This window comes from Ranitomeya imitator, chromosome 5, assembly GCF_032444005.1.
Source record: "Ranitomeya imitator isolate aRanImi1 chromosome 5, aRanImi1.pri, whole genome shotgun sequence".
Classification (NCBI taxonomy): Eukaryota; Metazoa; Chordata; class Amphibia; order Anura; family Dendrobatidae; genus Ranitomeya; species Ranitomeya imitator.
This window is the reverse complement of record NC_091286.1, coordinates 673,145,097-673,171,921: the sequence shown is the minus strand read 5'-3', so window position 1 is coordinate 673,171,921 and position 26,825 is coordinate 673,145,097. Positions and strand designations below refer to the sequence as shown.

The window sequence follows — 26,825 nt, the reverse complement described above, 5'->3', positions numbered from 1 at the left end:
TTACACATAAAACTTGGATTGATGAAGCAGTTCGTCAAAGCTCTCAATCACAGTGGAGAATGCTTTAACTATATATGTTCAACTTTTCCTGGTCTCCGTGAAGAGAAGAAAAAGGCTGGAATATTTGATGAACCTCAAATACGAACACTTATGAGAGACCCAAATTTGATCACATTAATGAATGAGAGAGAAGAAAGAGCTTGGAATGCATTTTGTAATGTGGTGCAGAATTTTCTAGGGAATAAGAAAGCAGACAACTAAGAAGAGATTGTGGAAGAGCTACTAATGAGTCTGCGAAATCTTGGATATAGAATGAGTATCAAGATTCACTATTTACACAGCCATTTGGACTTTTTCCAGAGAACCTTGGGGATGAGAGCGAGGAGCAAGGGGAGCGTTTTCATCAGGACATTAAAACAATGGAAGAACGGTATCAAGGTCGGTGGGACTCACATATGATGGATGACTATTGCTGGAGCTTGAGGAGAGACAACCCAGAAGCTGTACATCACAGATCAGCCAAGAAAAGAAAGTTCAAATAACTACCATTTGTCCTTCATCTGTGCGCCATATATATGTGTTTTTATATTTTGTAGTTTAATTCTGTAAGTATATTTGATTTGCTGTACATAGACTTTGTAATCTTTGTTATTCCTTGATTAAAAATATATAAAATGTAGTACCGAAAATCATGTGTTTTTAACATAAAACATTAGGAGTAATTTTCATCAAAAATTGAAAATATCTCGAAATCCTGATGTGATAGCCAAAAACGGAGTTCATATTCGTAATCAGCAGCCAAAATTGACTTAAAATATGTTTTATAACCTTTTGCCAGAAAATTTGCGTTGACCAGTATTATTCATTATTTATCAAGGTCATAAATGAAGCTAGCTTGTTAATAAGTGAACCTTTGTAAATGCAAAGTACTAAACTGAGGCTCATTACCAGAGCAATAAGCAGAGCAAGATATCAGGTTATCTGTAAAAGCTAATCTGCTGCTGATAGTTTTCATGTTCCTTTGCATTCAAACCAGGAGCTGAGACAGAGTTACTTTTTCATTCTATTTTTATTGGGTTTCTTACAAAATGCACACGTAATACTGACAACAATGAAATATACAAGAATATAACGTACATTTACAAATAGCATTAAAGGGCAGGAATATTTATTTTCATAATTACAGTCACTCCTCAAGAAACTGAGAGTTGTCAATGACTTACTACGTTATGTTTCCCAAGTAACGTGACCTGACAGACATCGGAATGTGAGTATGTGGTTTTTTTTTTTTTACTTTTACAATGGTAACCAGGGTAAATATCGGGTTACTAAGCGCGGCCCTGCACTTAGTAACCCGATGTTTACCCTGGTTACCCGGGGACTTTGGCATCGTTAAAGACAGTTTCAACGATGCCGAAGTTTTTCCCCTGATCGTTGGTCGCTGGAGAGAGCTGTCTGTGTGACAGCTCCCCAGCGACCACACAACGACTTACCTACGATCACGGCCAGGTCGTATCGCTGGTCGTGATCGTTGGGAAATCGTTTAGTGCAACGGTACCTTAACACTTGCAGTGGCTGACATGTTTTGTTTAATAATGTGGAATTGCACATATCTCATGTTCTTGGGGGCGTGTGGAGAAGCCAACGGTACCATTGAGATCCAGCTTTGCTCCGGGAGGAGCCTTGAATGTGAAGTTCTGAAGCAGCTTTGTAAAGAAGAGGAAAAGTTCCATTTTAGCCAAGTTCTCTCCTGCACAACTTCTCTTCCCTATAAAAATGAGCAGATAGAAAACATAAGACCATGGAGTGTTCTGGTATCAGAAAGTCCCTGAGATGGTTGAATTATTCACCATCTCTACTTTTGAGAATACTCACCAACAGAAAATGGTATAAAGGCCTCATTTTTGACAAAATTTCCATCAGAGTCCAAAAAATGTTCAGGATAAAAGTTGTCAGGTTTCCTGAAGTACTTGTCATCTCGAAGGACAGATGTCAGTGATGGTATTACATGAGTTCCCTGCAAAAAAATCATGAATTCATTAATGATTCTTCATGCTAAGATGTACTAAATGTAGGGCAGAACCCTCAGCACTAATAACTGGACCTCATAAGGGCACATTATTAGATCCCCATGTGGAAATGTATTCAGTACTTTTTGTGGACAACAGAGGAGGCTGGCGTATTTCGTCTCAAGCAGCCTCTCATTTATTATTATTATTATTATTATTATTATTATTATTACTCATTTTTAAATCAAGTGACATCTGAAAGTGATCTCTATGCAGCCTCTTTGGCCCAAAACATATATTTATTTAGGCAAGAGAAACTGAACAATAATCTTGGACATTGTGTTAAAGGGGTATTACAAAAAATCTTAACTTGCTGATTGCTGATGCTTTGACCACTGAGACTCCTAGTTATCCTGTTATCGGGGCTTTGGGACCTTTTACATACTTGTCATTAGTTTGGAGTATAAAATCCTGATAACATCTCCATATTGCATGACTAAATAAATGACCTCTTCTAATATTTCCTAATACCTCAGGATGTCCTATAAACTATGGAAAAATACAAGGTCCCATTAATCAAGAATTGAGATAAGTTGATCGCTTCAATCTTTGAATTTGTCAGGTTTGATAACTTTACCTCCAAAATTGATTTGATTAGAATATATTTGCCACAAATCCCTAAAAAGTCTCTAACTGCCTGAAAAAACGCGTCTAGGAGCTTATTGAACCCTTTCTCAGCTCTGCATTGAAAAGACAGCCTCTCTAATGTCTAAATTATGTCAATATATCTAAATAGGTGTAAATGGATGGTAAGTGGAGGTGGTGGCAAATTATCTTTTGGATATGAAATATATTTATGACTTGCTGATCTCGCAATGCAGGAAGCATACTTTCTGTTGAACTCCAGCCTTGGATTCAGGATTTTGTTTCAGTAGCAATATTTTCACCGAGGGGCTTATTGCTGCCCTCCTTGATGGCAGTATGTGAAAAAATGCTGATATTAAGGTGTGTCTATCTCAGATCAATCAATTTGCAGTCACACTGACAATACAGGTACAGTGTTTCACTGCTTAGGCCTATATCTATCCCTAGGGGGAATGAGCTGTGTGCTCTGACCTTTTTTATTACACTGTAAAAGCATAAAATTTCACTCCTTGACCAACTTCCATCTTTTAGGTTTGCTGTGATAACCCCATGATTGGCTGTGTTAGTCCATGTCATGTGATAGCTGTAGGGTATCATGGTGAAGCCATGCTGGAATGCATGACTTTATTGCCCCACTCTTAGTCATTGGTTGTGTGTTAAACAATGCTGGGCACTTTTTTCTTTTGGCCGATCCTCACAAACTCAATGGCAACATTTTTGATTATGTGAGTATCTGCAAATTTCAGGAAATTCTACTAGAAGTTGTTCCTCTGCGGATTGATTCACTCAACTCTAAGCAAGATGCTACCAGGGAATATTCTTTTTTTAATACCTACTTTTGGCAGGAAGAAGCCCTTCACTGTGACATCTTGAGTGGTCTGACGTGGCACATTGGTTGGCACAAGATTGGCAAATCTCTGAATCTCGTGGATGACAGCGTCCGTGTATGGCATTTCTTTGCGATGTATCATCTGAGGTTCAGCTAAACCGATGACTGTTTCGATTTCTTTATGAACATTTTCTGTTATTAAAGAAATAATTATCCTTAATATCTCAAATTCTTAACTAGAACCATGTATCCTGTTTTATAAAGTCCCAGATCCCCAGCTTTCCCTCATAAAATCATAGAGGTACTTGTAAATTAGCAGACCTTGACCCTCTAATTTGCATTAGGCATCTAAGGTACCTGTTTAAAGGTCATTGTGAAGGAAGGAGAAGGAGGTGGGCTGTGACATGCTGCATTGTGAATGGTGGATCTTGTGTTATCTACTGTATATAAAGATCTTATCAGTCATTGCCCAGGAAGGTGAAGAGGTGAGCTGTCACATTAAATATTGAAAATGGTGGATTATTTGTTATATAATATATATAGGTGTTATCAGACATTTCAGAGGAGGAGGAGGTGAGCTGTGACATTACCCATTATGAATGATGAATCATCTGTTATCTACTGTATATAGAGGTGTTTTCAGTAGTGATGAGCGAGCAATAAAATGCTCGGATCAGTAGCGTAGCTACCGGGGGGGCAGAGGGTGCTGTCGCCCCGGGCCCGGAGCTCAGAGGGTGCCCACCCGGAGCTACGCCACTGTAACTGCATCGAATTGATCTCCCTGCTCTGTCAGTATGGGGCTCCTGAGCAGGCGGGGGGGGGGGCCCGGTGCCAGCAGTGGGCCCCCCGCCTGTCGTCACAAGGTGAGCTGTATCGGCAGCTAGCCAATACAGCTCACCGCATTGATGGGAGAAGGAGCGGTGCGCTCCTTCTCCCATCATCCTTCTGTCAGTGTCTGGCCTCCTGGCATCGCCGACACTGACAGCGGGTGCCGGGATGACATCATCGTAGCCGCTGTCAGTGTCGGAGATGAGCGGGAGCTCGTCGCAGTGCAGGAAGCAGGTGGAAGAGAGGTGAGTATTGTGTTTCTTTTATGGGGGCTGCCTTAAACTACAGGGTCTGCCTTTGGGGGTACTGTATTATATAAAAGGGTCTGCCTATGGGGGTACTGCATTATATAAAAGGGTCTGTCTATGGGGGTACTGTATTATATAAAAGGGTCTGCCTATGGGGGTACCGCATTATATAAAAGGGTCTGCCTATGGGGTACTGCATTATGTAAAAGGGTCTGCCAATGGAGAAAATGCATTATATAAAAGGGTCTGACTATGGAGGAAATGCATTATATAAAAGGGTCTGCCTATGGAGGTATTGCATTATGTAAAAGGGTCAGTCTATGGGGGTACTGTATTATATAAATAGATCTGCCTATGGGGGTACTGTATTATATAAAAGGATCTGCCTATGGGGGTACTGTATTATATAAAAGGCTCTGCCTATGCAGGTACTGCATCATATAAAAGGGTCTGCCTATGGGGGTACTGCATTATATAAAAGGGTCTGACTATGGAGGAAATGCATTATATAAAAGGGTCTGCCTATGGGGGAACTGTATTATATAAAAAGGGTCTGCCTATGGAGGTACTGCATCATATAAAAGGGTCTGCCTATGGGGGTACTGTATTATATAAAAGGGTCTGCCTATGGGGGTACTGTATTATATAAACTGCCTATGGGGGTACTGTACTATATAAAAGGGTCTGCCTATGGGGGTACTGTATTATATAAAAGGATGTGCTTATGGGGGTACTGACTTATACAACAGGGTCTACCTGTGGGGGTAATGTCTTATATTATTATTATTATTATACATTTTTATAGAGCCATTTATTCCATGGCGCTTTACATGTGAATACAGGGCAAATATAGACAAATACATTAAACATGAGCAAATAACAAGGCACACGGGTACATAAGGAGGGAGGACCCTGCCCATGAGGGCTCACAGTCTGCAGGGGATGGGTGATGAAACACTAGGAAAGGGTAGGGCAGGTTGCACGGCGGTTCAGTAACTTCAGGATCACTGCAGGCTGTAGGCTTGTCGGAAGAGGTGGGTCTTCAGGTTCTTTTTGAAGGTTTCTATGGTAGGCGAGAGTCTGATGTGTTGGGGTAGAGAGTTCCAGAATATGGGGGAAGCACGGGAGAAGTCTTGGATGTGGTTGTGGGAAGAAGAGATGAGAGGGGAGTAGAGAAGGAGGTCTTGAGAGGATCGGAAGTTGCGTGTAGGTAGGTACTGGGAGACCATGTCACAGATGTATGGAGGAGACAGGTTGTGGATGGCTTTGTATGTCATTGTGAGGGTTTTGAACTGGAGTCTCTGGGCGATAGGAAGCCAGTGAATGGCTTGACATAGGGGAGAGGCTGGGGAATAGCGGGGAGACAGGTAGATTAGTCGGGCAGCAGAGTGTAGGATGGATTGGAGTGGTGCCAGAGTGCTAGATGGGAGTCCAGAGAGTAGGAGGTTGCAGTAGTCGAGGAGGGAGATGATAAGGGCATGCACTAGCGTTTTTGCGGTGTTGCGGTCAAGGAAAGAACGGATCCGGGAAATATTTTTGAGTTTGAGACGGCAGGAGGAGGCAAGGGTTTGGATATGTGGCTTGAAAGAGAGGGCAGAGTCGAGAATCCCCTGAGACAACGGGCGTGTGGGACTGGGGAAAGTGAGCAACCATTGACATTGATGGATAGGTCTGGAGGAGAGGTAGAGTGAGATGGGGAAAGATGATGAATTCTGTTTTGTCCATGTTCAGTTGTAGAAAGCGAGCAGAAAAGAAGGTTGAAATAGGAGACAGACAGTGCGGGATTTTAATAAGTAAGGAGGTAAGGTCAGATCTGGATAGGTAGATCTGCGTGTCATCAGCGCAGAGATGGTACTGCATACCGTGGGATTCTATGAGCTGTCCCAGGCCGAAAGTGTAGATGGAGAAGAGTAGGGGTCCTAGAACAGAGCCTTGAGGAACAAAGGCCGAAGTGAGGAGGTGGATTGGGGGAGGGAGACACTGAATGTTCGGTCTGTCAGATATGATGAGATCCAGAAAAGGGCCAAGTCTCTGATGCCAAGAGATGAGAGGATTTGTAGCAAAAGGAAGTGGTCCACAGTGTCGAAGGCAGAAGACAGGTCCAGGAGAAGGAGGACAGAGTAGTGTCGCTTGCTCCTGGCACTTAGTAGGTCATTGGTGACTTTAGTTAGGGCAGTTTCAGTTGAGTGATGGGGACGGAAGCCAGATTGTAACTGATCAAAGAGGGAGCAGGAGGAGAGGTGGGAGGACAGTTCAAGATGGACGTGTTGCTCCAAAAATTTGGAGGCATAAGGGAGAAGAGATATCAGGCGATAGCTAGACACAGAGGATGGGTCGAGGGAGGGCTTTTTGAGGATGGGTGTGATGTTGGCATGCTTTAAGGATGAGGGGATACTACAGGGTCTGCGTATGGGGTACTGTCTTATACTACAGGGCCTGCCTATGGGGTACTGTCTTATACTACAGGGTCTGCCTATGGGGTACTGTCTTATACTACAGGACCTGCCTATGGGGTACTGTCTTATACTACAGGGTCTGCCTATGGGGTACTGTCTTATACTACAGGGTCTGCCTATGGGGTTACTGTCTTATACTACAGTGTCTGCCTATGGGGTACTGTCTTATACTACAAGGTCTGCCTATGGGGTACTGTCTTATACTATAGGGTCTGCCTATGGGGGTGCTGCATTGAGCTATACTGAGGACTATCTGGCACATTATACTATATAGAGGTTATCTATGGGGCCATCATACAGTGTGGGGATTACAATGAAGGGGCCATCATACAGTGTTTGAGCCATGAAACAGTTTGGGGGCTACTAAGGGGCCATTATATTGGGTGAGTGGTACTATACAGTGAGGGGGTATTATACTGTGCATAAGAGAGCATCATACTGTGTATAGATGAGCTGTACAGGGGGGGGCGACTCGGGACATTATTAAATGTAAAGTGGGCACTTATTGTTATAGGGGAACACAGGTTACTGTGACTATCAAAAGGGCACACAGGGCATTATTACTTACTAGGGGGCACAATGTGGGCTCTGTTTTCTAGGGCACTTGTGCCTGGCATTCCTATATTATAGTGGGTTGCTTTAGAATTTAGAGGGCATAGAGAACCGCACAGCAGATGCAGTAATAGAGACACATATGGCAGCAGAGGCTCAGTATTGGGGTATCAGTTACAGTAATAGGGACACATACGGCAGCAGCAGCTCAGTATTGGGGTATCAGGTGCAGTAATAGGGGCACATATGGCAGCAGCGGCTCAGTATTGGGGTATCAGGGGCAGTAATAGGGACACATACGGCAGCAGCGGCTCAGTATTGGGGTATCAGGTGCAGTAATAGGGTCACATACGGCAGCAGCAGCTCAGTATTGGGGTATCAGGTGTAGTAATAGGGACACATACGGCAGAGGCTTAGTATTGGGGTATCAGGTGCAGTAATAGGGACACATACGGCAGCAGCGGCTCAGTATTGGGGTATCAGGGGCAGTAATAGGGACACATACGGCAGCAGCGGCTCAGTATTGGGGTATCAGGTGCAGTAATAGGGTCACATACGGCAGCAGCAGCTCAGTATTGGGGTATCAGGTGCAGTAATAGGGTCACATATGGCAGCAGCGGCTCAGTATTGGGGTATCAGGTGCAGTAATAGGGTCACATACGGCAGCAGCAGCTCAGTATTGGGGTATCAGGTGCAGTAATAGGGACACATACAGCAGCAGCGGCTCAGTATTGGGGTATCAGGGGCAGTAATAGGGTCACATATGGCAGCAGCAGCTCAGTATTGAGGTATCAGGGGCAGTAATAGGGTCACATACGGCAGCAGCGGCTCAGTATTGGGGTATCAGGTGCAGTAATAGGGTCACATATGGCAGCAGCAGCTCAGCATTGAGGTATCAGGGGCAGTAATACGGTCACATACGGCAGCAGCGGCTCAGTATTGGGGTATCAGGGGCAGTAATAGGGACACATACGGCAGCAGCGGCTCAGTATTGGGATATCAGGTGCAGTAATAGGGACACATACGGCAGCAGCGGCTCAGTATTGGGTTATCAGGTGCAGTAATAGGGACACATACGGCAGCAGCGGCTCAGTATTGGGGTATCAGGGGCAGTAATAGGGACACATACGGCAGCAGCGGCTCAGTATTGGGGTATCAGGTGCAGTAATAGGGACACATACGGCAGCAGCGGCTCAGTATTGGGGTATCAGGTGCAGTAATAGGGACACATACGGCAGCAGCGGCTCAGTATTGGGGTATCAGGTGCAGTAATAGGGACACATACGGCAGCAGCGGCTCAGTATTGGGGTATCAGGTGGAGTAATAGGGACACATACGGCAGCAGCGGCTCAGTATTGGGGTATCGGGTGCAGTAATAGGGACACATACGGCAGCAGCGGCTCAGTATTGGGAGATCAGGTGCAGTAATAGGGTCACATACGGCAGCAGCGGCTCAGTATTGCGGTATCAGGTGCAGTAATATGGACACATAGGGCATCAGCGGCTCAGTATTGGGGTATCAGGGGCAGTAATAGGACACATACTGCAGCAGCAGCAGCTCAGTATTGGGGTATCAGGTGCAGTAATAGGGACACATACGGCAGCAGCGGCTCAGTATTGGGGTATCAGCAGGATGAGGAGTTTGTGCAGGTTGGGAATAGATGTGACGGAGCTTGAATATGAGAAGTGAAATGTGTCTTTGTTGTATTCTCTGCAGACGAGTCCTGGGTGGAAGAAGCTGTCATGTCAGTTTGGGCCAGATAGAAAAAACGGGAAAAGTGAACGATTCCATAAGAAAGGACGGCAGCGGTAAGACATTAACTGTGCTGTGATCTCTTATATGTTCTCTAGGGCTGGTATCTACCACTGACTATATGGCGGTACTATCCATGTTGGTCTTTATATAGAGATTATCTTCAGTAATAGCGTGGTCATCTGCTGAGGTTCTCCTCCACTATTAGGGTGCGTCACCCGTTTCACACTGGTCTGGCTCCAAGAGTGGTGTTCCACACCCCCTTGCAAAGTGAGACATGAAGTTGGCTTGACGTGAGGTGGGTGAGGAGGGGGATGAGTCCAGTGCTGTAGCTCTCTCACTTCTATTTTTAGGCAATAAAGATGTATTTCCCAAAAGAACTGGTCTATACAGCTTGTCTGATTTCAGTCTGACAGGAGATTCTATAGCACATAGCTTACTCTTAGATGTCCAGAACACAATAACAAATTTCCCATTATCCCCCGTGGTTAAGCTAACCACTCCCTGTCAGCAATTACAGTTTTATCCACTATAGCGCTGGATTTTTCTAAATCAACAGTGTAGCTTCTATCAGTCACAGTTAGACATAACTGCTTGTATATTTCTATTGTATTTACAACAATCATTAGTCATGTCTCCTTACTTTGGATTTCAGGATATTTCATCATCAGTAGAAGGCCCCATCTCAGGGTGGTAGAAGTCGTCTCCATTCCAGCAGCGAACAAGTCAGTTACAACAGCTGTTAAGTTTTCATCATGAAAATATAATTCAGGATTTGGTTTCTCCTGAAAAGCACAAAATGCAGAATACATCTATTAGGGAACACTGTAGACAAATACTAGAAAAAGCAAAAAGGATATTGGAGCAAAGTAAATCTCCATTTTTTTTAATACTGTTTCATTTTTTATTTCAATTGTTTTTGAATAATTTCTAACTATAACTTAAGAGCACTTGAATTTTTGTTTTGGATATACAGAACTCCAAATCCCCTGTATAGATCTTCTTTTAAAAGTAAACTTGCCCGCTAGTGTTGACGAGCGGGACCAATAGAGGGAGCTTACTGTGTACTGTGTGATTATTGAGTTCAAGGTACAATCAGTGTGCAGAAATCTCCTTCTAGTGGTGACTTCAGGATGCCAACACAATAATATATAAGGGTGTTTAGATGGCTTTATCAAATTACCGTGTTAGATAGTAGCTTGTGAACCATACTTCAGCTCAAACTTAATTAATGCACTCAATAAAAACAATTGTTCTGCATCACAAAGGATTATGAGTAGAAAAAAATTATTTCTTAGAGAATAGAAATTCTACCCGCAGACCGAAATAGCCGTGGGGCTGGAAAACAGAGTTCCATGGGCCGCACCGTGCCTACCTGCTTGCTGTCTCCATCTGTGCTGACTTCTCTGGTGGGGGAGGGGTCTCTGTCCACTTCCTCCACCAATCAGCGTGTGAATCGGCTGTCATGATGATGTAATTTTTTTGTGTCAACTGTGTGCTACTGAGAGTCAGCGCACAGGAGACACCAAGACGGAAGCAAAGCGCCGGGGAACAGGACCGAGGAGAGTATGTGGTGTTCATTTTTTTTCATGTGCATGGGATGTTTGGGTGAGCATGGAAAGGCTATGAGGGTGTGGTACTGCACAAGGGGAGGCTATGGTGGTGACATGGTGCACTTGGAGAGGCTATGTGGGTGTCGATATGCACATGGAGAGGAGATGGAGGTGTTATGATGTAAATGCGGAGGCTAAGGGAGCATCGTGCTGCACATGGAGATGCTATGGGGTGTTGTGCTGAACATTAGGAGGCTATTGGGGTGTTGTGCTACGCATAGGGAGGCTATGGGGACATTGTGCAGCACATGGAGAGGCTACGGGGTGTTGTTCTGCACATGGGGAGGCTATCGGGGTGTCATGCTGCACATTGGGAGGCTACTGGGCCTCCTGCTGCACAAGGGGAGACTATGGGGGCCTCGTGATACACAATGGGAGACTATGGGGCCCCGTGCTGCACATGGGGAGGTTATGGGGACCTTGTGCTGCACAAGAGGAGGCTATGGGGGTGTCGCTCTGTGCATGGGGAGGCTATAGGCATGTTGTGCTGCACATGGAGAGGCTATAGGGGTGTTTTGGTGCACATTGGGAGGCTATGGGAGCATTGTGCTGCACATAGAGAGGCTACAGGGTGTTGTGCTGCACATGAGGAGGCTATTGGGGTTTCGTGGTGCACATAGGGAGGCTACAGAGCCCTGTGCTTCAAAGGGGAGGCTATGGGTGCCACGTGCTGCACAAGGGAAGGCTATGGGAGCCTTGTGCTGCAGTAGGGGAGACAATGGGGGCCTTGTCTTGCACAAGGGGAGGCTATGGAGGCCTCATTCTTCCCATTGGGAGCTGTGTGGGGCTTATGCAGTATGAGAGTAGGTTGTGTGGGGCTCGTGCTATGTATGGGGAGGCTGTGTGGGGCTTGCGCTGTGTATGGGGAGTCTGTGTGGGGCTCATTCAGTATATGGGGAGGCTGTGTGGGGCTCAAGCAGTATATGGGAGGCTGTGTTGGGCTCATGCCATATATAGGGAGGCTGTGTGGGGCTCATTCATTATATAAGGAGGCTGTGTGGGGCTCATGCTGTATATAGGGAGGCTATGTGGGGGCTCTTACAGCATATAAGGCTCTGTGGGGGTCTCATATGATATACAAATGGGCCTGTACTCGGGTTCAAATGATATATAAGGGGATGTCAACTTAATTCTGCTCAATATTAAGTGATACAATTAATATTAATATAACTATCAATAATATAATAATTATAATATATTGATGTTAATATTGAGCAGAATTAATTTCGGCTTATTGGTGCAGTCCTCGACAACAGTCGCGGTCTCTCATGTGGCCCCTCAGGAAAATTAATTGCCCACCACTGCATTAAAGCATTGATCTCTAACACATGGTCTGACGCCACATGGAGCCCTTGAGGCTGTCAACTGTGGCCCACGGGGCACTGAAGCTCTCGGGACAGCACAGAGCAGATCGTAGAAGAGGCTTGATGTCGCCCCTTACTGACATTACACCAGAGCACAATCTGTCAGGATTTTGGAGTTGAGGGGATTCTTTCCTACCCTTCTGAATTGCTGGTGGCAGATGAATGTGTAGAGGAGGATTTTTTTTTTACTCTTTCAGAGGAAGGTGATTTCTATAAATCGCCATACATGTACGACGAAAGGATATCATCAGTCAGTGTCAGTTGTAAATGGTAGCTAGCTATCGAATAACCCAAGCTATGAAATGGTACCATAACCCAGGAAGACTGAGCAGGGGTGAGACTATGAACAAAGAACAAAGTTGTGGTCTAGAGATCTTATGAATACAGAGAATGGTCCCCCCTCCCACTAACAGCCTTTCCTTGAAGGAATCCAGTAAGGTTTGAAAGGGTCCTTTAAATTGAATGTCTTAATGAGTAACAGACCTCTAGATTTAATTTGGAATTTCTCACCTCTCTTCTCTGCCATATTCCTTCCAGTAAATTAAACAACCAAAGTACTATAGTGCGCATGTGCCGGCTTCACTTCAGAGTCATCGATACTGGATGGCCTTTCACGGTGCATGCGCACTACAGTATTCTACCCTCGTCAAGGCAGAGAGAAGTGCACCTAAGCAGGAGTGCAATTGTGGTATACTGTGTGGATGGCATAGGACGCATCATCCACATGAAGCGGGAAGAAGGACCGCAATTGTAAGAAGAGATGAGGTTCCAGATCAAGGCCAGAGATGCCCATTTAACCGGACCGCTCTGTCTGTAGGTATCATGAAAGCTATTTTCTGTGTTATGCAGAGAAGAATGGAGACATATATACAACATGCCAGAATGGTGTAAAAGAGGCCTGAAAAATGATGGCCACTCTTTAGAAACCTGGTGAAAGGTTCAATCTTAGAGTGCTGCACCTGAACTAAACTGATCAAACATTTGGGCTGATAGAATTTTTGATCTTTCAATTAGATCAGACTATCACCAGGATAAAATAAGACATTGTGATAGAAAATGTCATAGAAGATATTGTTCACAAAGCATTAAAAGACTGGCTTAAAATGAACTAAAGCATCAAAGGAGAAATAAGGCCCAGTAAAAGTGGTTATCTATAGATGGAGATTAGATAAAAAATAATTTGAGAAGGCAGCAGACTGGCAGCGGACCTCTCATAGAAAGCACAGGAGCGCTCTGCTGGATCAGCCCTAATGGGTTTGGGAGAAGCAGCAGAGATGGCTGCCAGCCAAACGATCGGCCGAACAATCATTCCGTTGACAGACATCTAATTTATGGCTTTCTTTCGACCAAGGCATGACCCAGAAGCATTGTCACATTGTCACAGTTGGGGGTGATCCAAAGACAAAGTCATTTTCATTTTTAATTCCTTTCTATATGTTGACGTGATCTATACTATTTTGTAATATTCTTGCATTAAAAATTCCCTATTGGTCCCGTGATGATATCATAGAATCAACCCAGGAAATAGCATTAAGTTACAAAGCAACAGATCACTGGATCACACGAGTTCAAGTGTTTGTCTCAGCAAAACAAAGTTTTGCTCAGGAAACTGGATTTGTACCAAATGGAAAACTCAACCGTACTCACTCATCAGCATCCACTAGCATCCAACACAGGCCACAATGTAGTCTTTGCAGCGACAGGAAATAGTGATGCCCCCGTTGCCCCTAGCTGCCTGACCACTGAAGCTTGTGATTGGCTGCAGCAGTCAGGCGATTTGAGCAGCGTGTCATCAGATGTTATATGGTGATACACTTCACAAAGTCATCTGACTGCTGCAGCCAATCACAGGCAGCATTGATCTGGTGGCTGGTGTAATATTGGCATCCATTCTTCCTAATTCTTTGCAGACCAAGTCCCTACTGTCAGTTTGGTTATTGTGATCCAAGCTCTGTCTATTTTTCATGGACATGTAAATTTTGCTTAAAGAGGTTGTCCACTATTTTTACATTGATGACCCAACCTTTGGATCTGTCATCAATGTCTGATAGGCTGGGGTACGACATCTGGCACCCTCCAGATCAGCTGTTATCGGTGTCGGCACCGGCCGGAAGTACTCACTTGCCGAGCAGCTCCATCTACTTGTAGTGTCCGGGGCTTGGTACTGCACTACAAGTAGATGGAGCAGCTCAGCAAGTGAGCACTTCTGGATGGTTGCCACCATCACTGAAACCAATAACAGCTGATCTGGAGGGTGCCAGGTGTCAGACCCCAGCAGATCAGACATTGATGACCGATCCTAAGGATTGATCATTATAGTAAAAATAGTGGACAAACTCTTTAACCTAAATTTACATGTCCATGAAATACAAAAATAGACAGTGATCGTATCACAATATCCAAACTGATAGTCAGGACTCAAAACTTGAAATAACTTTTCCATTGAAATATACAAGCAGTTAGCTCAGGTCAAGAGTGTCACCATAGCTCATAGCTATGATTAAGGAATTAATTTGGAAATGCATAAGAATATGTTTTGACACATGTTATTAAATGTTGTCTATGCCCATCATTTTGAATAAAGAACAAGACTTTGTCTTGGAAGACACAGCCGAACTTTTCTTCGCATGCTGTCCATGTTTCAAAGACGTTTGACCTCCACCTTTTAAAGCTTTGACAAAACTGGTTTTATTGCATTATATCATGAAGATTGGATTCCCAGGGGTCCCAGCATTCTTACTCTGCCTTTTTGCCGTGCTCAGCAAATATTAACCTTCTCCTTTCGCCCCAGAGAACCAGTATTATTAAACAAACATCTATCTTATTACTTTACCTCTTTCTGCTTGACCAAAAAAGAATCTATAAGACTACTCTGGTCATTCACATCCAGTTCCTTCCTTTGTTTGGTGAAGACCTCTTTAACAAATGAATGTAATTCAGTAACGTTTTGCTGGATACATTTATGGGTTCCAGGAAACCAGCGCATCAGGAAAGGAAATGCGTTGTACAACTGTGGAGGGAAATGTATATGAAGTCATTGCATCTAGGAGTACTGATGGGTGTAACAACTCATCAGTATTACATACATCGTACCATTACCACTACCTTCCAATTGATAATGCAAAACTTTAACTTTCTCCGTACTCAGAAAGATGGCTGATTATTTATTTCTTGTGTTTTGGGGGTTTGACAATACCTATCTTGACCATACGAGGTTACTCAGCTGGACTTCAACCCTAAGGACTCTCACTAGACTACAGGGCAGACATTTCTGGCTGGGTTCAAGTCTACCCCGCTCATACTTTGGAAAAAAAAAATATTTTAGTACCTCAAAGGGTTACCCCATACTTTGACCAATTGCGTCCAAACTGTTCAAATTTATCGAATTCTATTAAGGATATAGTTTTACACCCAGTAAACAACATTGGGTTTTGCCTTGGCCTACACTTACAGGGGAACAATAGACTTACATCCTTACAAGAAGTTCTTAGTCTAGCAAAAGAGACCTCTATCTTCTGTAGTTCTCACCTCGGAGTCTTCTCCAACAAGGCACAGTTCCGTGCCACTATGAGGTTACCATCTCATACAGCCTCCCACCACAAATGCTAAAGTCATGGGGTTTCACAACTTAGTGAGTCTCTCTCCACGACTCAGTGGTTTCTCATGGCAGCTATGCCAATATCACAACTACCCTAGGCTGGAAGCGTGCAACCTGCATGTTATGACTTATCTACTCGCTCCATCATATGGCAGATATTGCGCTATGGAGTAGAAGGATTAATTCAAGGTTAATTTTGTCCCATTTTAAATTGGTTATGCAAGATTAATAATATATTTTTTGCATTCAGTCACTGGTTTGCCCATTGTATATAACCAAATCTTTACTCATCCACCTCCGGTCAAGAGCTTCCTCTCAGCCCGTGCCCCCTGTCCTTGTTGAAAGTCTCTAGCAGTCATGTCATAGTTACACAGCATTTGACCGTTGCTACCAATTTATGAGCTCTACAGTGATGTTAAGAAGGAGAGAAATGTAAGCAAATCATAAAAATGGTTGATGGTGTGATGGATAAGCAACTTTTGACAGCAGACGGTGCACCCTCCCACACCCTTTGCCGAACTCTGCAACCATTTACCACATCAGTAGCTTACCAAGGCCATGGGGCTACCAGCAATCATGGCCAACTCCATTACTAATTTCAAAAGTCTGTGAAGTTTTTGGTCATCATAGTCAAAGCGATGGCCGAATAACATAGATACAATGATATTACAGACGGCAGTGTTCATCATCATGGTGTTGTCAAAGGGTTCACCTAAAGGAACAGCAAAAAAAATGGAGGATAATGATTGGAAAGCTGAAGGCTGAATTCATTGATCAGTATGAAGACAGAAAATAAAAATAGATTCCTGACAACTGTAAGGAAATACAGAAATATATTAAGATAATAAAGAAGAGAGCTTTCAGGGAACCTGTCACTTATGAAACCTTTGTTTATCTGCAGGCAAAATTCATGTGTGGCAGTGTAACTGGAAAAGCGGCTACAGGGAGAAAATACAGATATTATATATTGTCTGCAGCCGCTTGTTTCCAGTTATCGGAGTAGCTCAGGGGGCAGTAACAGTCACAACACAGTCAGCGTGCTGTTATCGCTCCCTCTACACCTTGACTGGCAGCATATCTACTGCTTGTTTGTGACTGGAAGTGATCGGCTGCAGGGAGAATATAAGCTCATTTTCTCCCTGCAGCCAAGCTTGCATGAGACCAGCCTAACATGAGTTATATGCTATTTACTACAGATTAATGCTATACCTGCAGCTAAGCAGTGTTTTTAAGGAGACCGGTTCCCATTAGTAGTAATAGTTAAAGGGGTTTATCCATTAACAAAGTACATTTTAATTAATAGATCTTGGAATAAAAATAAGTTTCACAATTGAATGTGTTAAAAAATGTTTTTCCAGTGCTGAGATAATTTTTTAAATGTGCTCCTGCTTTGTACTGTGTAATGGCTGTCTGACTGTACAATCATCATAGCTCCTGGGAGGGGGAGGAAGCAAAAGACTATACAGACATTACAGCAGAAGATCACAGCTGATTCTTTTGCGGGACAAAGCATTTTACTGCCAGTTTTCAAGCAATTTTTTACCATAAAGAAAGAATAATTTGAGATCCCATACTGTTCTGTCTATATACTCTTTTGCTTCCTCCCCTGCCCAGGACCTGTGATATAAACAGACAATATCCCTGTACGGTGAGACATGGACATTACACAGTACACAGCAGGGGCACATGTATAAGATTATCTCAGCAAAAGAAACAATTTTTTAAACACATCAAAATGGAGAACGTATTACTATTCAAAGATCTATTGACTAAAATTAACTTTCTATGTGGGAAAACCCCTTTCAGTACATTGAGGCTTTATCATGGTAAATAAAAGATTGTAAATAGGTGGCTGGATTATATTAGTTATATACTTGTACATAGGGGCAGTATTATAGTAGTTATGTTCTTGTACATAGGGGGCAATATTATAGTAGTTATATTCTTGTACATAGGGGCAGTATTCTAGTAGTTATATTCTTCTACATAGGGGGCAGTATTATAGTAGTTATATTCTTGTATATAGGGGCAGTATTATAGTAGTTATATTGTTGTACATAGGGAGCAGTATTATAGTAGTTATATTCTTGTACATAGGGACAGTATTATAGTAGTTATATTCTTATACATAGGAGCAGTATTATTGTAGTTATATTCTTGTACATAAGAGGCAGTTTTATAGAAGTCATATTTTTATATGGAGAAGAATTAAAGTAATTGTTTTCTTTCTCATAGAGCTTAGTATTGTGCAGTTGGTGTAGTATTTTATTTTTTTTGCAGTGTAGGAGATATGGCCATGACAAGATGTACTAATAGTTTAGCACTAGTGATGAGCGAGTATACTCGTTGCTCGGGTTCCCCCAGCATGCTCGAGTGATCTCCAAGTATTTTTTAGTGTTCAGAGATTTCGTTTTAATTGCCCCAGCTGAATAATTTACAGCTACTAGCCAGCTTGATTACATGTGAGGATTCCCTAGCAACCAGGCAACCCCCACATGTACTCAGGCTGGCTAGTAGATGTAAATCATTCACCTGAGGCAATAAAAACTAAATCTCCGAACACTAACAAACACTCAGAGACCACCCGAGCAAGGAGTACACTCGCTCATCACTATTTAGCACTCAGTTACATACATACATACATTTCAGTATAATAATACTTTTTTTCTGACCTTTGTAGGATCTAAATATTTTTATTAGATAATTGGCTTCCTCATTAATGTTCTCTTCTATGGCTCTTGTCCCCATACCATAATCACGTAATGTGGAAAGAGTAAACCGTCGCATGGCTTTCCAGTTATGTCCATTAGAGAAGACAATACCTGTGAAATAGACATAATAAATCATTTTTCATCTTCTCAAAATCCTTTCCTTGTATAAAATAATATTGCATTAAATGGGCCTCAGTCTAATAGATGGAGATGTTCATTAAAGGGAACCTGTCACCCCGAAAATCACGGGTGAGGTAAGCCCACCGGCATCAGGGGCTTATCTACAGCATTCTGTAATGCTGTAGATAAGCCCCCGATGTCACCTGAAAGAGGAGAAAAAGACGTTAGATTATACTCACCCAGGGGCGGTCCCGCTGTTGGTCCGGTCGGATGGGTGTCTCTGGTCTGCTCCGGCGCCTCCCATCTTCATTCCAAGATGTACTCTTCTGATCTTCAGCCACGGCTCCGGCGCAGGCGTACTTTGTCTGCCCTGTTGAGTGCAGAACAAACTACTGCAGTGCGCAGGTGCCCGGCCTCTGTGACCTTTCCGGTGCCTGCGCACTGCAGTACTTTGTTCTGCCCTCAATAGGACAGACAAAGTACGCCTGCGCCGGAGCCGTGGCTGAAGATCAGAAGAGGACGTCTTGGAATGAAGATAGGAGGCGCCGGAGCGGACCTGAGACACCCATCCGAGCGGACCAACAGCGGGACCGCCCCTGGGTGTGTATAATCTAACGTCTTTTTCTCCTCTTTCAGGTAACATCGGGGGCTTATCTACAGCATTACAGAATGCTGTAGATAAGCCCCTGATGCCGGTGGGCTTACCTCACCTGCGATTTTAGGGGTGACAGGTTCCCTTTAAGAGGAAAATTGACTCTGCAACTACACGATAAATTGGACAAAGAGGATGGAGACATTTAGCATCCAGGGCATTTTTACAGGGGTAAGACAACATTTCCTCACAATGTAAGTAATTTACAGTTTTGCTCTTTATTCCACTGACTAAATTTGGGCAATCCAATGGCTTTTATAAAACTAACATTGACCAATCAATGCCATTTCAAACCTCGCTTTTAAGGGGTAAACACCCTACTATCTCTCAGATGCATATTTAAAACAAAAACTTTTGGCATGTAAGTTATTGCATGTTATTGACTGGGCAGGACTCGTAGTGCTGAGCCTGTGTGGCTCTTGTGCTCGGTCTCGTAAAAACATCTACGGTTCATACCTTGAGCCAATCTCTACAGATTCAATGCAATGTGGCAAGTCGTTTGGCTCAGCCAGTGAAACCCAGTGGTCACTGATCAAAACCCCCCAAATATCATAGCATTATTGCCTCCATTTCGATTTCCATTTTTTCCTTCATTTGTTTTTTTTTTGTGCTTATTTTAGCCTTGATTCACTTAAATAAACACTCTGGGGAAAAAAAAAAAGTATGACTATAGTATATATGCCCAGATCGGGGCCAGATGGGGCAGTGCATTATATCGCGATTTCCCTTTTTGAGAGCTCTCCTTAGTGTTGTGTCATTACAATATCCAAATGCTTATTAGGAAATATGGATTCCATCAGGGTGCAAACCTCACTCAGGATCTCTAATTCTGGTAGACTTTAGTCATCCATGTAGTACATATGAATGATTACTATGCATTACTATTTAAATTTATCAGAAGGAAATTCTTTGCTCATTGTAGCTTCTCGGACACAAAATAAGGAGCCAGAATTCAGTCCAAAATGCAGTCGTTTAATAAGCAAAAATTGCTGAAAAACATGGGTGGTCCATCTCTACTTATTAATTTTTCCAACCAGATGCATAAAAAAGGATAATAACAGAACATATAAATGTTACCGTAGCCTTTCGAATAATCAATGAAAACAGGTATGTTCGGTCTGTCGGTGAACATCTCTGCTCGGTTCACAAGAGCTTCTTTCACAACGTCATATCCGGACAATACAACCATCTCCTGAACTCCAATCTTTATACTGTAGACTGGACCATACGTCTTTGCAAGCTGCAAGTACATACAACCAATTGCAATGTTTTAACTGGACCACAGAAGGTTGGAGTTTACTCAAATTTAGTATTTCTAACATTTTTTTTTTTACTTTTCTAATTTTTCAGGGCATAACGAAAGCAAGGTTACAGTTACTCAATGATTTGGAATTCAAAATGTTTGTAAGTATGCAAATACTCAAGTAGTTGTCACCTGAAATATGTTCCTAAGTTGTAAACTGCAACACTGAAGAATTAGTCTGCTGCTTCTAATACGCAAGAACCTCAATCCCATCACAATACTTTTAACTTGAAAAAGGGCTGGACTTAACAATTATTAACAGTGTAAAATATTTTTAATAATCAGAGGCATAACTGAAAGTCTTGGCAAAACCATCAGCAGGGACCCTAAGTAACGTGTTCCAGTTATGACTGATAGTAGAGACACAGTAGAGGTACGGCATACCTAAAAGTACTTGGAGATGCTTCAGATATTTATTGAACCATATTTCACATTTTTTGGTTATACTGCTGTAAGTACAGTATTACCAATGTTTTGAGTGAAGACCTTTCATCGGATGTATAGGCTATGTTCACTGCATATAGGTCAAGGGGATCAAGGGAGAGGGCCTTAATTCAGCTGGATCCTGGTTGTCCTTGTTTGGGGAAATCCTACGCCGCACCCTGAATTCCATCGACCTATATGCAGTGAACATAGCCTATATGTCTCATGAAGGGTTTTCACCCAAAACGTTACGTAATACTGTACTTAACACGGTGTAACTAATGAATATTAAATACTGTTAATAAATCCTATTTGAAGCATCTCCAAGTACCTATAGATATGCAGTTCTTTCACTCTGTCTACTATTCGTCTGCAGGAGCTCAGTGGTGGGCTCCAGAGGAACCAACACTCTTCTCAAGCTAAGGCTTTGTTACTGGGTGTGTCACATACCTGTTTGATTATTTATGACTCTGCTGTCTGTGTATTTGGAAGAGAGGCTTAAGTGTGTGATCTGGCCTGTATCTGATCTCAAATGCTACTTTCTGTAATTACTTACCTTGGGTAGTTTCACAGTGATAGAGCAATGCTAGTAAGTAGATATTTTAACCCTACATGAATATGAGAAATAGATCTGTTTCTGTTTACAGGTCTACCTTATAATTCACCACTAAACTTTAAGATGTCTTAAGGCACTGGAGATATGTATAAGATGACTGATCAGCATTATGGTCTTTCAAGATGGCCAATCAAGTCTTAAGCCATATCAACCAATTGACAACCAATTGCATTATAATGTATGTATTATCATCTGTTTTAAGATATTCTCAGCCTTGGAAGGCATCTACAGATGATGAAAAGTCAATGATCTCCAGATCTTACCTCTTGAAATGATAAGTAAGGTTTCTGTACATCCAAGTTGAGAATATTTCCAATTATTGGCCATGGCTTTGGACCAGGAGGATAATTTGGGTGAACACGTTCCTTCTGTTTATACATAACAGTTGCCAAGAAAATGCATGTTACAATGGACAAGAGAACTGTGACTGGATCGAGGGGCAACATGTCCTCAGAAGAACCTGTGGTGGAGAAATAAGAGTCCTTCATTGCAGTGTAATGTGTACAGCTAATGACATGCATCTTCCTAACCACTGATGATCACAGGATTTGGTAGGATTTCAGATTCAGAAATCTTTCATTCCACCATATTCTACAGAGTTGGTCACTTAAAGGGAACCTGTCACCCCGAAAATTGCGGGTGAGGTAATCCCACCGGCATCAGGGGCTTATCTGCAGCATTCTGTAATGCTGTAGATAAACCCCCGATGTTACCTGAAAAAGGAGAAAAAGACGTTAGATTATATTCACCCAGGGGCGGTCCCGCTGCTGGTCAGGTCGGATGGGCGTCTCCGGTCCGCTCCGGCGCCTCCTATCTTCTTTCCATGACGTCCTCTTCTGATCTTCAGCCATGGCTCCGGCGCAGGCGTACTTTGCTCTGCCCTGTTGAGGGCAGAGGATAGTGCTGCAGTGCGCAGGCGCCGGTAAGGTCAGAGGCCCAGCGCCTGCGCACTGCAGTACTTTGTCTGCCCTCAACAGGACAGAGCAAAGTACACCTGCGCCGGAGCCGTGGCTGAAGATCAGAACAGGACGTCATGGAAAGAAGATAGGAGGCGCCGGAGCGGACCGGAGACGCCCATCCGACCGGACCAGCAGCGGGACCGCCCCTGGGTGAGTATTATCTAACGTCTTTTTCTCCTTTTTCAGGTAACATCGGGGGCTTATCTACAGCATTACAGAATGCTGCAGATAAGCCCCTGATGCCGGTGGGATTACCTCACCCGCGATTTTCGGGGTGACAGGTTCCCTTTAACATGAGCACTTCAACCTAACTTTACATACTGTAATTACTTTCTAGCTATTTCATGCTTACAACATGTTTTTAGAAAGATTAGTAATAATTTCAAGTTTTTCAGTAAATGGAACCCATTTGAAAAGCAACTACTCATGTTTAAAATTTTGGCAGACCAAATTAAATATTTCATTCATCCATACTTTACCAATTGTTGTCTTAAAGGGGAACTCCGGGGAGATAAAACTTTATTTTTTACTGCCCCTGCCTTATAAACTATAATTATGAGATACCCAGAGCAGTTAAATTATCTTTATAACACTTGTAATTTAGTGTGACAGGAGCTGCTCCTCACTGACCTCCCCCACTGTAAGGGGCAATACCTCACTCTCCAGTGTGTAGCTCCCTGCTGTGAGGAATAGCCTGCCTGGAAAGATGGTGGCCTGGCCACACCGCCTGTTTTCTGCAGAGAAACAGCTATTATCAGAAGACTGACTGATAGCAACAGCAGGGAACTGCACCCTGCTGAAATGTCCCAAAAAAGGGTGAGCAATGAAGAGCAGCTCGTGTCACAATGAATTACAAGAGTTATAAAGATAATACACTGGATATCTCATCTTTTTAGTCTATGAGGGCAGTTACTGTACAATTTTTTTATTATCCCCAGAGTACCCCTTTAACATGAGCAGATCAACATAATGTTGCATACTATAATTACTTTCTAATTATTCCATGCTCACTTTTTTTTTAGAAAATTTTGTAATAATTTAATTTTTACTGTAAATTAAACCCATTCGATAAACAACTACTCATGATTGATATTTTGGCAGACCAAACGTTTTCCAATGCCAACTGTTATGTGTGTGATACTGTCTCCTAGAAGAACTGACTCTTGAATCCACAAGTAAGATGTAAACTCCGCCCATATGACAAAAAACCGATCCCGCCAAATTCAGGGGACAGGTTCCCTTCAAAGTGTGAAATGATAACATTGTGAATGAGGCCTTGTTTACATTGGACAATTAGGTGTTACTAAAAAACTTAAGGTACCGTCACATTAAGCAACGCTGCAGCGATATAGACAATGATGCCGATCGTTGCAGCATCGCTGTTTAATCGTTGTGTGGTCGCTGGTGAGCTGTCACACAGACAGCTCTCCAGCGACCAACGATGCCGAAATCCCCGGGTAACCAGGGTAAACATCGGGTTACTAAGCGCAGGGCCGCACTTAGTAACCTGATGTTTACCCTGGTTACCATTGTAAATGTAAAAGAAAAAACACTACATACTTACCTTCCGGTGTCTGTCGCGTCCCCCGGCGTGGAGCAGCTTAATATACATTTTTTTGCAAAAAAAAACGTATTAACTAAATACCCTGTATTTTTATCATTTTTTGACTAGCACTTGCTCATTTACTGTGACTTCTTTACAGCAGAGTATTTTTGACCTTTGCTGGGCTCTTTTTGTGTCTTCAAGTTTCTTGGTGGTGTGAACAGGCTTCTACAGACTTGTTCACTGTGCAAGTAGCCCATGTGTTTTTGGTTCTATAATTGTTCTCTTGTTTCTACAAGACTGGGGAGTTCACCACTCCTCTGTGGGCCAGTTGCACTAAAGCTGTTCCATCCTGCATGTCCACATGAATATTTTCTCTCTGAACCCTGCTTATTCAGGTACTATACAGATGATCAGGTTTTTAAATACATCAGATAGGGATTATATACATTAGATAGGACTGCTCTATTATGGGTATACCTTGGCGATTGGTGGAGCAGCTTAATATATATTTTTTTGCAAAAAAACGTATTAACTAAATACCCTGTATTTTTTTCATTTTTTGACTAGCACTTGCTCATTTACTGTGACTTCTTTACAACAGAGTATTTTTGACATCGCTGTGCTCTTTTTGTGTCTTCAAGTTTCTTGGTGGTGTGAACAGGCTTCTACAGACTTGTTCACTGTGCAAGTAGCCCATGTGTTTTGGTTCTATTTTTGTTCTCTTGTTTCTACAAGACTGGGGAGTCCACCACTCCTTTGTGGACCATTTGCACTAAAGCTGTTCCATCCTGCATGTCCACATGGAAATTTTCTCTCTGAACCCTGCTTATACAGGTACTATACAGATGATCAGGTTTTTAAATACATCAGATAGGGATTATATACATTAGATAGGACTGCTCTATTATGGGTATAACTTGGCGATTGGTGGTGCAGCTTAAGATACATTTTTTTCAAAAAAACGTATTAAATAAATACCCTGTATTTTTTCATTTTTTGACTAGCACTTGCTCATTTATTGTGACTTGTTTTCAACAGAGTATTTTTGACATCGCTGTGCTCTTTTTTTGTCTTCAACTGCCCCAACCAGTAGCATCCCAATTTTGGCTGGCACCCACAGAGAGGAGGTAGCGACAAGCTTTGGAAGCTGACTGAGCACAGTGAGAGTTATGGCAAGGTGACCTGATTGCCCTAACCTGGGTTCTCCAAACTTCTTTGTGGGTTCAGTGATGGGCAGTGGTCACTTGGGGTGATGTCCTGCAGAGTCTCTCTGAAAACAAAGGCAGATTCCTTTTCTATTCCACAACTCCCTTCCAGGTCATTTTCCCACCGGATTGGGAAAGGTGGGGAGATGTAAACCCTTACTGTTCAATTGTTCAATCAACCTTCATTTTTGTCCTCAAAGATGTGTGGACTAGTAAAGTGCAGGTAGCTTCTGCAATATGTAATCAGCAGGCATTCCACAAATTAACAAGCAACAAGAGTCAATGTACAAGCTCATATGAAAGAATGGTGCATGTCCCTGGACCTAACAAACAGACGAATAATAAGTTTGGTATAATTAAGAATAATCCACCCTTATCCCAGTAGCCAGATGGCTGCTGTGTGGTCTCAGCCAGTATACTAGCTAAGGAGCACAAACTTACAAACCCTTGCTATAGAGCTTGCACATGTAGTTCTTTAGCTTACTGGATCGCTGTACTCAGCCATTTTTGTTTCCCCTGCTCTCCTCTGATGTTGCAGAAGCAAAGCTAACTTGTGAAAGTGCACAGTTTGGACCAATGGTGCCACCATGCTTCTGGTCTAAACTGTCAATCATCAGAAGCGGACCTTCCCTGCAGCAAGCAGGAGGCAGAGGAGCAGTGCGCTCCTAGATATGGGATAATCAGACAACATCTGTAACTTCCCATTCAGAATCAAATGCGACATTTTCAGGGATGCTTTAATGAAGAACATGATCAGTCATCTCTGCTTATATTCTCCCATAAATAGGAAAATGCATTTACAATGTAGCTAAATGCAAGAATAACATAAACAGAGAATATTACATACTTTAGATTACATTAGATACTCTGTCATAGTTACTTTGTAAATTTTGTAAAGAAATTATACTTTTATATTATATTAATTTATAATTATTTTTTAAAACAATTTAAAGTCATATTTAAATGTTATTGAAACCAGTTGAAAGACTACATTGCTTACCAGGCAATTTAGAGAATACAGCTGGATGCCTGTTGTCTCTTCAGTCCGTCTGTAATATATTATCACGGAGCCTAATATATAGCAGCAAATACTGAGAAAATATTTAAACCCTGAACTGACGTCACCTGGTGCATTCTATCTCGAGAAAATCTATAGATATTGCAAAACTTTTCCTTATAATATTTCCTCCAGCAATAACATTGAATATCTCCCCATTGTTAATTAATTTCTTGTAGACGAGCCGTAATACAATGGTGAAATCAGTGATATTCAGACATATTGCTCTGAAAGTTATAGTTCTAGAGAGTTTTTTTTCTATACGTGGAGTTTACATATATTATTATTATTATTATTATTTATTTATATAGCACCATTAATTCCATGGTGCTGTACAT

At 42.5% G+C, this 26,825-nt stretch overlaps 1 protein-coding gene across 1 annotated transcript; it reads right to left on the bottom strand.

Moving 5' to 3' along the window:
- Window positions 1–1,359: 1,359 nt before the first annotated feature.
- Window positions 1,360–26,462, bottom strand: LOC138680970 (cytochrome P450 2K6-like). The gene is made up of 10 exons (XM_069768156.1): window positions 26,431–26,462; window positions 21,984–22,180; window positions 20,456–20,618; window positions 18,568–18,717; window positions 16,447–16,607; window positions 15,131–15,307; window positions 9,964–10,105; window positions 3,491–3,675; window positions 1,876–2,017; window positions 1,360–1,768 (listed from the first exon to the last, which is right to left on the bottom strand). Exons 2-10 carry the CDS (start codon window positions 22,164–22,166, stop codon window positions 1,590–1,592), a joined length of 1,482 nt encoding a protein of 493 aa, XP_069624257.1. The 5' UTR covers window positions 22,167–22,180; window positions 26,431–26,462; the 3' UTR covers window positions 1,360–1,589.
- Between the last annotated feature and the right edge of the window lie 363 nt (window positions 26,463–26,825).

Coding starts and splice junctions, on each gene's coding strand:
- LOC138680970 (XM_069768156.1), bottom strand. CDS start 22,166: ATGTTGCCCCTCGATCCAGTCACAGTTCTCTTGTCCATTGTAACATGC. Junction 2,018..3,490: donor AGGGCTTCTTCCTGCCAAAA/GTAGGTATTAAA, acceptor ATTTTTTTGCAG/GGAACTCATGTAATACCATC. Junction 1,769..1,875: donor CTTTATACCATTTTCTGTTG/GTGAGTATTCTC, acceptor TCATTTTTATAG/GGAAGAGAAGTTGTGCAGGA.